The sequence below is a fragment of the Kryptolebias marmoratus genome, linkage group LG1 (assembly GCF_001649575.2).
Source record: "Kryptolebias marmoratus isolate JLee-2015 linkage group LG1, ASM164957v2, whole genome shotgun sequence".
Taxonomy (NCBI): Eukaryota; Metazoa; Chordata; class Actinopteri; order Cyprinodontiformes; family Rivulidae; genus Kryptolebias; species Kryptolebias marmoratus.
This window is the reverse complement of record NC_051430.1, coordinates 24,139,646-24,154,094: the sequence shown is the minus strand read 5'-3', so window position 1 is coordinate 24,154,094 and position 14,449 is coordinate 24,139,646. Positions and strand designations below refer to the sequence as shown.

General features: G+C 41.2%; 1 protein-coding gene across 1 annotated transcript; it reads right to left on the bottom strand.

Moving 5' to 3' along the window:
* Window positions 1-8,753: 8,753 nt before the first annotated feature.
* adra2b (adrenoceptor alpha 2B) lies at window positions 8,754-13,776 on the bottom strand. Its single transcript, XM_037978831.1, has 3 exons — window positions 13,481-13,776; window positions 12,953-13,077; window positions 8,754-12,787 (listed from the first exon to the last, which is right to left on the bottom strand). Exon 3 carries the CDS (start codon window positions 12,770-12,772, stop codon window positions 11,195-11,197), a length of 1,578 nt encoding a protein of 525 aa, XP_037834759.1. The 5' UTR covers window positions 12,773-12,787; window positions 12,953-13,077; window positions 13,481-13,776; the 3' UTR covers window positions 8,754-11,194.
* Between the last annotated feature and the right edge of the window lie 673 nt (window positions 13,777-14,449).

Here is a 14,449-nt window from a genome sequence, read left to right as displayed (position 1 = left end):
ATCCAGAAATAATCGAAGAATTTGGTTGTAGCAAATTAGGGCAAATATTTACCACAATAATTTATTCATTCTTTTATTTTCATAAAATGCAGTGTCAAGGGGTGAATCTAATCATGATTAGTGAAAAATGAACTTTAATTAAGCTGCAGAATTTTCAGCAACATTTTCAGCAAAACCTAAGCTGGACCACCGTGATCTCTGACTTCTCTGACAGAACTTCACCCACCATTCATTAGTATCTGAAATAACCACACGGGCAAGAGATTACTTTGAGAAACCTTTGTCAGCCAACCAGTATGGAGTTAAATGTGCAAATGCAGCATGAAGCTTCATTTAAGAACTTGTTACCCTTGTTCAGACAAATGTCCAGGATGGATGATCACACAGTAGAAAAATGCTTTGTAGTCAGACCTTTAATCTTAACAAAGATGAATGACATGTCCCTTCCTTCTCCTGTTGTTCACAATTGAAGCTAAAATGTCTGTTTTTGTGTTGAATTTTCTGTACTCTCTATAAGAAAGTCCCGCCTCCAAACCCTCCCAGCTAACAGGTTCACTCTGTCAACAGTGTAACATGACACTCAAAAATGAAACTGAAAAATGGATATTTGAACATTCAACAGCAAGGTAAGAGCTATGAGAATCAATAGAAATTAACCCCATATATAAATATATTTTAGGTGTATTTTTGATTTTTTTTAGTCAGGATAAGGACCCATTTGTTTACATGGAGGGGGCGGGACTTAAATCTTGTACTGCAGTTCCTCACCCTTCTGTGGCTTCAACTTCGAGCTTCCGGTCCTGTGTCTAGTTATATATCTACATGGGTCAGACCAGATGTCATTTATGGAAGTCAGCATTTGTCTATATCAGGGGTAGGCAATCCTGGTCCTCGAGGGCCACTATCCTGCATGTTTTACTTGTTTCTCTGCTCCAACACACCTGATTTGAATCAAAGGGTGATTAACAGGCTTCTGCAGAACATGAAGAGGTGATTTAACCACTGAATCAGGTGTGTCGGAGCAGAGAAACAAGGAAAACATGCAGGATAGTGGCTCTCCAGGACCAGGGTTGCCTACCGCTGGTCTATACAAATCTATAGTACATAGCTCTGAATCAGTGTGTGTAAGTGTGTGTGTGTGTGTGGTGAAAAATGAGTGGCTAACGTCAGTTACGCTTCTGTGATGGCAGCATATTGAGATTTTAGTGCTACATATGCTGCCTTCAAGACAACATCTTTTCCTGACGCATCCACAGATACAAAGAAATGACACAAAACCCCATTTTTCACACATTATACAGACACGTCTGTGGAGGGCGGCGCGGTCGAGTGGCCTGACCTGACTGCAGTCCTGACCTGTTCGCAGCAGAAAATGAGCAGCATTGTTTAAAACAAAAACTGGTGTCAACAGTGACTCAGTACGCAGAACGAATAGAACAGACTCGCTTTTTAAATACTTTGTTGCTTCACACCCTCAGTGTTGCTTTAGCATGAAAAAAAAAAAATCACAGCTTTATAATAAAAAGCGTCACCATCAGTGTTTTCTATGCGCCGATTCCGTATTATCTGCAATAAAATAAAAATAAGTAAGTCTAAGTAAATGCAATGATGGTTGCTGTATATTATTTTTGATTAGCAGAGAATCCCTCCCATGCCTGTGACCCAGTTTCTGATCTAATTTTTTGTGTGTGTGTGGCAGCCTTCAGCACACAGCTGTGATCACTGCAGTGATATTTAACACAAACACTGTGGGAAACTGAAAGCATAAACAAAGAGAAGACATGTTTGCAGTTTTCCTGTATCTTATCTTTGATTGCAGCATATGTCCTATTTAATTCAAACGAGGGGTGCGGGTATGGGGTATGGGGTATGGGTCGGGGGGCATCTGCCTCATTATGAGCCCCACATCTGGCCATGAGAGCCAGCAGCCACTCGCCCACCTCTCTGAGCGCCACAGGTGGGGAATGAAATGGTCAAACAGCCATAGTGATGAAATATTGAAGGGAATTTGATTTGAGACTTACTGTTCCCCCCCCCACACACACACACAACTGAGAACTGCTTATGGAACGTTTGTGGCTGCAAAGCAAAAACAGGTTTTTAAAGTGTAAGATGAAGTGGATCTAACACGTGGGATCATGTGAAAAATAAAAAAAAGAGATATCATTATGCTTATAACCGTTGCCTGCTGCTGTTGTGTTTGTGTGTGTTCAGTTGTCTGTAAACATCTCGTGAACCACTCTCCGAAAAGAACAATTGTCTGAACATCTACAGCTCATTAACACTTTGAGTCAACCCAGTTCAAGATGGCCACCACAGCCGTCAGCTAAATGGCTACAGCCTAGTCAGATTTACAGATATCCAACATATACCCCTAATAGTGGTAACATATCTTGCAAAATCTCACAATATCACATGAAATTGCACATAATGTCATTTTAGTGCAAGGTTTGACTAAAATATCTCAGCCCCTTCTCATCATAAGCTGATTTTTGTTTAAATCACTCGCATGAAAGGCGGCGGGCGATACGCATTCCATCAAGCAATTATTCTTGAGTCTTATTTATACTGAATATGTCAACAACTAAGAGAGCTGAAGAGAAACTGAATCGGAACATTTATTTTTCTTATATCTATTTATTGATCTAAACTGGACCTCTTATCTGTACATAAACACTTTACTTTAGTTTCATGGAATAGAGATTCCAGTCTGACACATTTTTAAGCTTCCTTACGGTGTAATTTATTGTAAAAGACCCCGAGCTGACATTGGGGGACTTAATTTTCCATAAAATATTGAACTAATATGGCCCATAATGCATCTGAAGGGAGCAACAGATATCTAAACATAAACCGATGTATAATGATGTCCGTGATTGTGTGGTTCAGCTGTTTAGTGCTCAGATGGTTCTGTAATCATTAATCAGCACAGATTGGAAATGTAAACTGTGACTAAGTGTAACATACACTGTGCAAAGGCTACTGTACTACTGTATAACTCAGAAAGGACACGACACTTTCATATCTAAACAGAACATCCGCTCAGACTTCCTGTGCCAAAGAGGACACACACACACACACACACATGCAAGCTGAATGTATCTCCACAAACATCCTGGTCATCACATTGTCATCATTCTTTTTATTCTGTCTGGGGATTGTTTTTATTATCGCCTAGAGGCGGGTGAGGATGTTTTTGCCCGTGTGTGTGTGTGTGTGTGAGCGCTTGTCTGTTTCCAAATTATCTCGTGAACCACTTTACAAACTTTCCTGAAACTTTCGGGAAATAATCACTGGATGTACGTCTACAACTGGTTAAGTTTCGGAACCAAACCAATTCAAGATGGCTGCCACAGCCAACTGAGCTTAAAAAAAACGGCTTTAGTTCAGTCAATTTTACAGATATTGTGCTAAAGTTTGTTGTGGTTGAAGTTGAGAGTCATTCACAACACATACTAAAAGTCCAATTCGTTGTGTAAGGTCTTTGCTAAAAACTTTAGCATTTACTGTTGCAGGCAACTCTGTCTATCTGTTAGCAAAAAATCTCATGGAGTACTAGATGGATTTTCTTGAAATTTTCAGGAAATAACCACAGGAAGTACATGTTGATATTAGTCAACACTAAACTTTAACTATCAGTTTATCAGTTATTGAGCTGAAACTGGATGAGGTACACAACACATGCTGTTTTCAAGGTTTGACCGAAATGGCTCTAACTTTGTCATTTCTCAACATAAGGTGATTTTAGTTTAAAATTCAGCAATGAACGGCGGCGGGAGATATGCATTCAATGAAAGAATTTTAGGCGTTTAATTGTTATTGTTGTTATTATTGTTGTTTTTAATGAACAGACACATGGACTTCTGATCATTTCAGATGAATTTTATAATTTGTTTTGGTTGTTACATTCTGTAAGTCAGGTGTGTGTATATATGTGTGAGTGTGACCACATTTGGCAGCGTGTGCAGCGACGTACATACAGTGTGTGTGTGTGTGTGTGCTGACATTAAAATATCTCGTTATGTAGGGGAGTGTTAGTCATCTGTTTCTCTATTTTAGGCTCAAGTTTGTTTCTCCTTGCACGCGCTTTGTTTTACTGTGTGAGCGCCTGTGTGTGTGTGTACTTGTGCGTGTGTTTATGTTTATCTTAGCGTGTGTGCGGAACGGTGCATGTTTGTGTGTCCGAAAGAACTTTGTGACCTTTCCATGATGGCCCGGCTAAATAAAGACACACACGTCTTTCTCCCCACTTAATATTTGGCAACCTTGTTCGGAAGTCTCACACGACTTACCCAAGTCTTTTGTTTTGTGCCCACATTTTAGTTTCACGGGCGTTACGTGTGATTTTTTACCCAGAAAACTCCAATTTGACGTCTCTTTAGAGTTCAAACGAGGTTTTGTTTTTTCTAAGCAGCTCTAATAAAGTTATTAAAGTGATGCCAATGCTGCCCATGACAATCATATGACAGTTTTGCCTCTGCACTCTGTCTTTATCAACACCAGAAGGCACAATAATGCGTCAGCGCTTATGAAGCTGTGAAAAACATTGGAGTAATTGTGTCCACGGGGGAAAACAAAAATGAGTCTCATGCTGAAATCAAACTTTTTTTTTCAAGTTTCACACATCCAGCCAGAAAGCCGCATAGATTTTATTATAAATCTGATTTATTCAAACTTACATTAGCCCACTCAGTTTTTTAATGTAAAGCTTTATTAAAACCTTCAAACCTAAAATGTCAAACTGGCTCAACTCAACTTCAGAGCAGTAAAAATAAATAGCACTTTTAGAGCTGTGTCTCATTGGCATTATCTGTGTCAAATTATAACTCACAAATCTGTCAGAAAACATCTGTGAGAGAAGTTTTAGCATCTTTTTTAGTTACTTTAACACTTTCCAGATCTGCCTTTATGTAACTTTGCTAGTTGTAGTTAAAGGTTAATCAGTTGTTGACGTACATCCAATGATTACCTTCTGAAAATGTCATTAAAATCTATCCAGTGGCTTATGAGGTATTTGGGAAGAGACAGACAGACACACAATCATGTGCAAAAAGATGATCATCCGCCTTTGCTTTCAATAAACAAAAGTTAAGTTGGCAACACGTGCCCTCTAGCATGTTAAAGTAAGACAAACCAACATGGAACGTTCACATTAGCTCGTTTTCTATCACTTCATAAATCTAATGGGTCGTCATGGAAACAACAAGCTCGATGTATCACTTTCTGTGCCCCCTGAAACACTCCCACTGAGGAGTGTTATTTGTCACGCTTTTGTATTTTCTGTGTGAATTTGCATAACTTTTTGGTAATTACAACGTAGTTAAATTGGCGATGTTTTCTTAATTTGCTTGCGCTTTGATTGTTTGCAGGTGTTTTCCCCAAATCAGCTCCACCGAGGGACAACATGCGACACCATTTCTAGCCTGACTTAATTGAGCCTTTTCTTTTGCTTTTTTTTAACAAAAAGAACAGATGTTTCCTGGGGGACAGTTATCGGATGGTCAAATAAACAACAGCAAAAAAACCAAAAACAAATGCATGCCTAATTAAGTTATTTACTCATTACTTTAACCATGAATGTGCAGAAAATACCTAAAGACATCAATATGCTAATCATTAAAGAACTCAGGCTGGTCCTCTTAAACGTAAGTGTAACACAAATTAGTGCATTTAAAGGCCTAATTGGGACTTATTTATGCAAAACAGCTGACTAATATAACTTCTTTTTCAGCTAGTTAGGCCAAAAGATTGTTACTAAGAAAGGTTTTTGTTGAACTAGTGCACCAAATGTGCAACTATTGCAGTGTAGTTGCAAACTAGTGAGTGAAATGACACTTGATATCAAGGATATTAAATAAATACACAAACTGCTTGCCATAAAAGTGAATTCATGCGTATTAAAACAACTCCAATCATAAAAACTCTATAGCGGGGTCATGCAAGTGCTATTTCATAAACCTTTGCATCACTGTCAATTTTACAGTGCAAAGGGTGTTTATGTAGATTTTTATGGTTGTTAAGCAACAGTAGCAGCTAGCTGTCGTATTTCCAGCACAGCCTGGAACACTTCTGGCAGGAATATCATATTATCTCTGCTATAATAACTATGCAATGTGAATTTGACACCAATGTAAAGGATTATAAAATAACATTTGTGTGAACAGCTATAAATTGTTTTGAACTGGATTTGTTTGAAGTCACAGCAATCCACTTTAGTTTTGACTTTCACTAGAAATAAACAATCTAGTCAGAATTATACTCTAGTTCAACAAACTGATTCCATTTAAAGACCTACCTAAACAGGTAAGATATTATTTGTTCATAACCTTCACACAGAGCCTTAGTTCAAAAGCTATGAACTGCCCCTTTAATATCAAATCACAGCTCTTCTCCTAGCCCTCATTGGTATCTAGAGAACAGCATTTTAGCCCAGCAGTGCTGGGTTTGTTCCCTGTGTAGGTCTCCATTTGGTCATTTTTTAAATTCTTTTTTTAAAATTTATTACTGGAGATGTACCCAATAAGGTTCTTAAGAGGTATCAACACAAACATACACACACACACACGTAGAAAAACTCACTCTGTTTAACAGTCACACACAGACTCCTGCAATGATTCTTATCATAATTGCCTGTGCCCCCCTAAAAAAAAAAAATGACATTTTTATCACAGACTTCACAAAGCGAAAGTGCATTTTAATGTCCCCACCGTCAATAGGCTCCATGTGTTCTGTCTCTCATTTCTCATCCTGCCTCTTGGGTGTTTTTCACAGCCAAATTACAGAGTGAGAAAATTTATCTGGCCTCAGAATGTGGCCAAGATTGGAAAAGGGGAAACGCTCGGCAGTGAAACGCCCTCTAAACACATGCATATTCATACGCTGAAACGCCGCATCCATCATCAGTTTCTAAATAAAACTAAATGTGCCCGCGCATGTTACACATCTCCTTCTACAGGAGCTTATTTGAGCACTTTTTACTCTCTGAAGTGAAGCTAATGGGAGTGTTGCATGTTCTATTAGCTGGACTCTCCATCTTCACAGCTGAGGGTCCACATCTCAGACCGGTACCTGCTTTGTATTCTACCTGAGGTCAGCGATTCAGGAGCTTAGAGACACAGTGTCTGTATGAATATACAACACAGTGAACACGCACCTCAGCGCTACCAATACTTGGCCTTGATAAGTTATCTGTTCACCTCTGTGTGCGGCTTAAATCACAGCTCTGCTATGAATATGGAAATGCAACTGTGAGGAAATAAAGGAGGACACATTTTGAAGATGCATCTACTTTCAATAATGTGTGTGTGTGTGTGTGTGTGTGTGTGGGTGTGTGTGAGTGTGTGCGAGTGTGTGAGTGTGTGTGTGTGTGTGTGTGTGTGTGTGGGTGTGTGTGGTTGGTGGAAAAACAGGACAGAGTGCCTTGACTCGGATCTATGAAATCTCTGAACTGCCCATCAGCATAAATCAATCATAATTCACCGAAGACCTGATGACCTCAAATGTGTAAAGCTGTCACAAGTGTGTGTGTGTGTGTGTGGCTGTATTACTGCACGACTTGAATACAGTTTGAGTAAAACTGGTGCAGAATCACACACTCAGCCTGTGTGTGTATGTGCATATGTGACATTTGGCGATCCGCTCTAAATCCTTATAGACTTCCTGTGTGTTTGTTGGCAGTAGGCAGCCTACTTCTCATGTCCCACTGTGACGGGAGATTTCCCAGTGACATCTTGAACAGCCATCAGCTCACAGTGTTATGGACTATTTCCCGAAGTCGTGTCGCCGCTGAAGGCCTTTTTATGACAACTGGAAATTGCTTTAAAATGCACTTAGCTTCAACACGCATGCAACCAAAGCACTGGTCTCTTAAAAAACCAGCGTATTCCAAACTGTCCTCTCGGAAATTGTCACATTACTAGTTTTTGTTTCTCTTTTTTTTCCCCATGGTGCTTCATTATATAAAAATGTATGAAACAAACAAACTGGAGAATGACTCATGCTTTTTTTTTTTTAAGTTGCTTTATTTCCAAACTGGAGGGGGGTCTGATGACAGATGGGAGATAGACGATTGTGAAGCTTAGACCGAGCAGTTTTTGGCCCAAAAACAGTTGGGGAAGAGACAATAGAGACAGTTTTTGCAGGGAAAGGATGGTGATCAAGAGGCAGATTACAGCATCTGTCAGCTTTAGGCTTCAGTTTTTACTTCTTCAAAATAAAGGCAGCAGCGCTCTCACAGCATGAGGCTGTGGTCGGCCAGTTTGAGTCACTTTGCAACTCTTAATAATTGGAAACAGGGATGACAGTGATCATTGAGGCTGTATTTTTGTAGCAATAGCTGCATTTTGGGAGAGAAAATGTGAAAGGCCTGAAAAGAGTAGTTAAAGGTACTCATTGCAAACAATGAAATCAACATAAAACAGGTTATCCTGAACTATATCACCAGTATACTTTTCCAGATATATTAATATGCAGTTCTGAAATGTGGGTATGCAGCCAATGTAACAAAATGAATTTTATCTGTATACTTTATTCAACAAATCTGAGTGTAAATACACATCAAAACTGCCAGACTTCTTAATCCCAAACAGCATGGACGTCACCATTGTTGACCTATTTTCAGACACTTTGACTCTTTAAGTAGGTAAACAAACACACATGGTAGTTGGCAGCCATTCAAAAATGTTGTTTACAAACAGAAAGAATTGTACCAGTTTTGTTTCCTACTTCATGATTGTTGTTTTTTCCTGTCTTCATACGTTGCAATGAGTACCTTTAAACATCGGATGCTCGCTCTCGTCTAATTGATTTAATCAGTTTTTTTTTTTATTTCCCAGCAGCCCCATGTGATCAGGATTACAGCTCTAATATTCTGCAAACCGTTGACATTTTCATGCTCGACTGCTGTTCCGAGTCAAGCTTGACAACATTATCAGTGATGGGGAGAGATCTTCTAACCGTGGGATGCTTGATAAAATTGTACATCCATGAATGTGCTTATATTATCTCTGATGAAACTTTTTTTTTATGCCACAGATGAAAAATGACAAAGTTTGCATTCCAGGTTTTGCATTATGCACATTACTCAGAACTATTTTTTTTTCTCCTTAATTTTGACATAAACTTCAAACTTAAACGTACCTCAGTCCCACAAAGCATAAAGATGACGGCAAAGAAAGGTTTCCTCGTGCTGAATAAAATTAAAAATCTGTACAGTTCTCTCGCTTTGATCAGTTTGCTTAATCCTCTGAATAGAAGCAATACATATGTAACAGACAGAAAACACAATTTGAAATAAATAATGGCATTTTCAATCTTTGCCTCCTGTCACATACACCAAAAATAAACTTTATGAAAACAACAGAGAGCCAGATATCACTGAGTCAGGCTGGTGTTCTAAGAGGCTCTTTGGTCCCTTGAGGGTGGTCACTAAAAAGCCATGCGTTTGGATAACAACATGGACAAACATTGATTTTCAGTTTGGTAAGACTGTTTCAATGCAATATACTGATGAGCTTTGCCTTTATTAGCAAATCTGCTCTCTGCTCTTGTCAATATTACAGTAGGTCTGTAGCAGCCAGAGGAGGCACTGACACATTCTACAGAAAACAAAAATAATAACTCATGCATACACACACACACTCACACACTTACACTCACGCACACTCATACAGGTCAGCAGAATTAGACAATTAGGAAATTGGTGTGTTCCTGCTGACAGCCCTTGTCCCAAAGAGTCAATAAGCCTGCGTGGAGTTCACATTTAGACGTATTTTTCTTTTCATCTTTCTGTTGCTGTCAATAAATATACCATTCATCTTTTCTTACCTCCCACTAACAACCTAAAAGTGCCAACACAGAGGTCCACTGCAGGCGGTGGTGTGCCCGAGGTGCTGCTAAAGAGCCACATGGTTCTCAGAATAACAAGAACAAAGGGTATAATTAAGGGTAACATCACACATCCATAATTGCATTGTTCATCTGTCCTTTATAGACACTGTAAATGTCAACCTGGTAAACGCCGCTGCTTATCAGGAAGCAGGGATTTAAGGGAAAATAATGTTTGCAATTTAAATAGGAATCTTTTTTTTTTCTGTCTTTGACTGATGCGCACCCCATTAGATACAGGAAATAAGCTCTGAAGGAGTTTCAAGAAGTTCAAAGCAGTTTTGATTGTTGCTTTAAAGTCCAAAGACTGAGTCAGCTCCTTGGACAAGATCCTCAGGCCAGTACATTATATGAGAGTCCAGTTAAACACAGGAAATGACATGTCAACAGGGTGACAAGGATCACACCATCTTATTTCTGCTTTTCAATAACATTGATGTGATTTTCCAGAGTCCAAAATAAGCGCAGTTTGTTCAGTTTTGCAGCACAGGAAAGGTGAAAGCCAGGCGCCATGTCCATTTTTGGCTCCTGAAAAGCCGTGAGGAAGGTGGCTTTTGCACATGAAAAGTCCACAAGTTTAGTCTGAAAGGGCGGCCTTGTTTGTGCTATCGCATCCGAGATCATTTAAAACCATCTCTTGTTGTTGCTCTTTAAAAATCAAGGAACACATGTTTGCCCTGCAGTCAGACAAATTAAGACTGCAGAAGTAAGAAATCGCTGCTAACCTTGTGTCCTCCTTGTGCTCTGTGCTGATAAATAAAAGGCCCCTGGCTCACGGGAATCTAAGGTCACTTGCCTTCTATGTCCATTATTTCTTGAGTACTTGGAAAACCTTAAATATATTTATTAAAAGGTCTTTATTCACTTTGAGATCTTACTTCTTCATGTTTTTTTAAAGATATTCTATGGGTGATGTGCACATTTCATTGATGCTCCAACACTTTGTCTCCCAGCCTTATCTATGAGTCAATGCGATCTGGAGATAAAGTGCTGCATTCAGACTCTTATCAGTGGTACTGAAGTGCTAAGCAGTTTAATGCAGTCAGTTTCCTGTTTTCATCTCACACCCTATTAAAATTTGTGTCTATCAGCTGCAAGCTGCGATTACACAGTCCAAGTTGCCTGTTTGCACATTGTGGCTGAAAATGTGTCTCTCAGTTCTGAATTGCACTCTGAAATCTGCACAGTTTTACATATTTTTTTAAACAGCCCTTTAAGTGTTTTGAAAAATGGAAATGATTGTTCTTTTATGCCTCCGAAAAAAAAAGAAGCTTTTTTGTGTTTGTGTCGCACACAGCATATTCATATGCTAAAAGAAAGTCCCCTTGGTGCTTCTGCACAATATCTTTTTGAAAGCCTTTCTGAAATCTTTGTTGAAGATGGTATATATGACTGGGTTGAGACAGGAGTTGCAGTAGCCAATCCAGAAGAAAAATGTAAAAAGCGGGTCTGGGATGATGCACGTCTCTGGGCACACTGCCTGTAGAGAGTAGGAGAAGAAGAAGGGGAACCAGCACACCACAAACACACCGATGACCACTGCCAGGACAAAGGTGAAGCGCTTCTCTCTGTTGACCATTGCTTTGCGCCTGGCAGCTCCAGGGTTGTTGTCTGTTTTTGACTTTCTCCCTGGCATCAGCCGAGCCCCCTTTGAAGTGGCGATCATGTCACGGTAGCGCTTAACTGAGGCTGGAGAGTTGATCCCTCCTCCAGCAGGTGACCCTGGCATGCTGGCACTGCCACGACCCCCTCCTTGGCTGTGCTCCATATCGCTCTCTGTGCTTGAGCTGTCACCATTGTTATTGTCAGCCTTTTTCCCTCTCAGACGCTTGCCCTTTTTGCCCCCCTCCGTAGGCTTTGGTTCAGACTGGGGTGCAGAGGAGGGGGGTGAAGGGCCTTGTGGAGAGGTGTCAAGAGAGGTGGTGACAGGAGACATGGCTGGAGATGGGGATGGAGGCTGGAGGAGATTATTGGCTGTGGGATTTGGGGAAGTTTGAGAGTCTCCTGGAGATGGAGAAGGGGTGATAGCAAGAGTGGGGGGTCTGGGGTTTGAGGTTTTTTTGGCTGAAGGAGGGGTGCTGTCTTCTTCGTCCTTCCCATTGGCTTGTATGTGTCTTGGCTGACTTGGGGTTGCACAACCTACCCCTTCCTTCCTAGGCTCTCCTGGTGGGCAGCGGGTTCTCTGCTTGGCTATCTGATAAATTCTTACATAGACCAGGATCATGATGAGACATGGTGCAAAGAAGGAGCCTATGGTGGAGTATAAAATGTACCAGCGCTCATCATTCAGCTGGCACTGAGGTCCTCTCTCGCTCCCCTTGTCGCCCCCCTCACTCTTGTTGAGGGAGAGCAGTGGAGGGAAAGAGATGATGGCAGAAATAAGCCACACCACCACAATGGCGCCTTTGATGCGCCTGGGAGTTCGCTGGCGTCCATAAGTGACCCTGGAAATGGACAGGTAGCGGTCCAATGAGATGGCGCACAGGTGCACAATGGAGGAGGTGCAGAAGAGCACGTCCAGCGCCAGGTAGATCTCACACCACAGAGACTTGAAGTACCAGTAGCCAAGCAGTTCATTGGCCAGAGAGAATGGGATGATGAGGGTAGCCACTAAAATGTCCGCAGCAGCCAGGGACACCAGGAACAGATTCTGCGGACCACGGAGAGACCGGCTGGTCAGGACAGCGATGATGACCATGATGTTTCCAAAGATGGTGAAGACAACCATCAGGGTGATGGCGGTGGCAAAGGCCGCCGTGGCTTCAGGGGAGTAGGGGGCGAGGGTTCTGACGCTCTGGTTGCAGGGCGCGGAGGCTCCGGAGGTGCTCGCGCTGCTGTTCCAGCCGCTCAGCGCCATGGAGCAGCCGCCGTCCACAGCTGAGGCCATGCTCGGATTATTTCGCTGGATTAAAAATAGAAAGAAAAAGACCCGTTAGTGTTATTAAAACAGTGTTTTTATAATTGTGCCATGTGCTGTTTTCTAAATCTGTAAAACAGGCTCTACTTCGCATTAAAAGTTGCACAAGTCAAATCTTTAAAGGAGATTAAAATTGCGCCTCAGATTTACCTCAGTTGTTCCAGTTTTTCACTGTGTTTGCAAACAGATCCCTCGGACCCTCCTTGGCAGGTCTTCCAGGTCCATTTTAAGCACAAAAAACAGTCCGGAGCAATGCGTCAAAACGCAGATCAGACCTTTGCAATGAAAAAAAAGAAAAGAAAAAAAGATGCCACTTTGTAGAACCGATTTCTTCATAAATAAAAAAATAGGACAGGGGAAAAAGAAAAGTAACGTGGCGCGTCAGCCCTTTCATAAGATTTAAAAACAGCCTCCAAAAACTAAAACTTATTTCTCTCCAACTCGATTCGTGGTTTGAGTGTATTATCTGATTTCGTGAAGGTGGCAATGTTTCATTTAAATGGCTCTAATTCAAGATCGAAAACAGCGAGGTGGCAGTAAATTTGGGTAAATTTTGACACTTGCGCAATCCGTGCGTCCTCGTTTGGAGACGCGCGTTAATCGGTTAAATAATTTAGACACAGAGGAGAGGAAGTGATACAGGCTACTTATATAGATATAAAAAATAATAGTTTTTACTTTAAATAATAAAGTGAGCCGAACCCAGCATCTCCAGTCCATGGAAGAAGAAAGGACGCAAAGTTCACATCGAGCTCTCCACCGATGCGCACAAAACCAGATGTTTCACCAAAACGTTTCTTCCTCTGTACAATGATCCCCGCGGAGCACCCAGTAGCCCTAAATGTCTCGGTAGTTGCTTTTTTTATTCTTAGTGCTGCAGAAGTGCGCCGGGGTGCTCTGATTCAGTCGCTCCGTTGGCGCACATCCTCGTGTTCCTGACAGAGGCGCAGCAGCATCTTCTCCTGCGAACAGGACCTTCCGACGAAATCTAATAAGTGCGGTGCCTCCCATCTCCTTCTCCTCCCGGTGATGTCACTGTGGAGCGTCATGGGATCCTTGCTCTCTTCATCTCTGCAAGCCTTCCTCCCCCCTCTTGTAACGCTTTAAATCCAAACCCAAGCGGCTCAAACGCAGTATAGATTATAAATGTCTTTTTGGGCGACACTGATGCTTCAGTCAATTAACTCCACGGGACGCTGAAGTGTCCAGCTGAGAGATGATGCCAGTCTGGTTTACAGGAAACACGAGATTGATTTTAGAGAGTTCAAAGCTTGTTTTCATCACTCTATCATGGCTTAAAAACGTTTGCTCTCTGCTTCTTTAAACTTGTCATCAATTCTGTCTCCAACAACTTCTTTACAGCCCATAAACTTTTGCCCTGGAGCAGCTTTAGGTCACTCAAGTGAAAACTCCACAAGCTTTAGCTACACAGCCTGTCAGAAAAAAAAATCTTTAAATCTGACATTTTGCTTTGATGAGAACTTGACTTTGAGCCAAAGGCACTGACATTTTTTAGATGAGTGTACATGGGGATGTTTGGGATCAGACACTCTCCCTGCTAATGCATCTGCATCATCTCTTCACTTCTATTTAAATCTGTCTGCATTAAGAATCTCACAGCATTTCCTTCCCCTGGGGGGGGGGGGG